Source organism: Sinocyclocheilus rhinocerous, unplaced genomic scaffold (assembly GCF_001515625.1).
Source record: "Sinocyclocheilus rhinocerous isolate Xijiao unplaced genomic scaffold, SAMN03320098_v1.1 scaffold848, whole genome shotgun sequence".
NCBI classification, from domain to species: Eukaryota; Metazoa; Chordata; class Actinopteri; order Cypriniformes; family Cyprinidae; genus Sinocyclocheilus; species Sinocyclocheilus rhinocerous.
Window position 1 is genome coordinate 482,399 of NW_015664186.1, and position 1,049 is coordinate 483,447.

The window sequence follows — 1,049 nt, forward strand, 5'->3', positions numbered from 1 at the left end:
CGGTGTTGATATATAAATATATATATATATATATATATATATATATATATAATTAATATTAAAGACAACATGACAATATATACTATATTGTTTTTTTTTTTCAAATTATTTTCATTAAATTGATCAAAAGACTATTACAATGTTATTAAAAAAAAAAATCTGTTCAAACAAATTTTGTTCTTCTGAACAAACACTCCAATACATCAAAAACAATCCTGAATTTTTTTTAGCATGGTTTCCACAAAAGTATTAAGGTGCACAACTGTTTTCAATATTAATAATAATCATAAATGTTTTTGAGCACCAAATCAGCATATTAGTAATTTCTGAAGGATCATGTGACACTGAAGACTGGAGTAATGGCTGTTGAAAATTCAACTTTGCCATCACAGAAATAAATTACATTTTAAAATAGATTAATGTTGAAAAGTTGTAATATATTTTAATAAAATAATAGTAAAACTATTTGACTATATTACTGTTTTTACTGTATTTTTGAGGTTTACAAACAATCTTGTGAGCATAAGAGACTACTTTCAGAAACATCAAAAATTCTTACCAACCCCAAACCTGAAATGTACATTTTTGTTAAGCTTCTAATATGATTATATATATATTTTATTTTTAAATAGATATTAAATTAGAAAAAATGTCAAATCACTAGTGGTCACATTACAGTATTTAAATAGTATTTCAAACAGCATTCTAACATCCAATTTGTTAACTAATCCACAGGTTGGCACCGGAGCCACGGTAGCAACACTGGCAGATGCCTCAGAATTGCCAGGCACGGTGACGGTGGCCCAGGTGAATTACTCCACAGTGACAGATGGAGAGGTAATGTCAACACGCACTCTTTTTTGTTATCTGAATTAGGCATGGGCCGATTACTGGTTTCAAGGTATACCGCGATTTGAAAATGTCACGGTTTCAAAACCGCTAATATTTTCCTTTATACCGTTCCTGCGGTATGCGCTGTTTTTCATGTCTCCTCAAAGACTGAAAGTGTAGGAATCCCTCAGGTTGAGTGCAGTGTAGAGAGTAACACG

At 30.6% G+C, this 1,049-nt stretch overlaps 1 protein-coding gene across 1 annotated transcript in view; it reads left to right on the forward strand.

Moving 5' to 3' along the window:
* The window catches only part of LOC107729850 (nuclear respiratory factor 1), an 18,217-nt gene that overhangs the window by 8,689 nt on the left and 8,479 nt on the right, over positions 1-1,049 (forward strand). Inside the window, exon 8 of the mRNA XM_016540561.1 lies at positions 736-837. Within this exon, the coding sequence (XP_016396047.1) occupies positions 736-837 (102 nt within the window). The remainder of the gene's footprint in view (positions 1-735; positions 838-1,049) is intronic.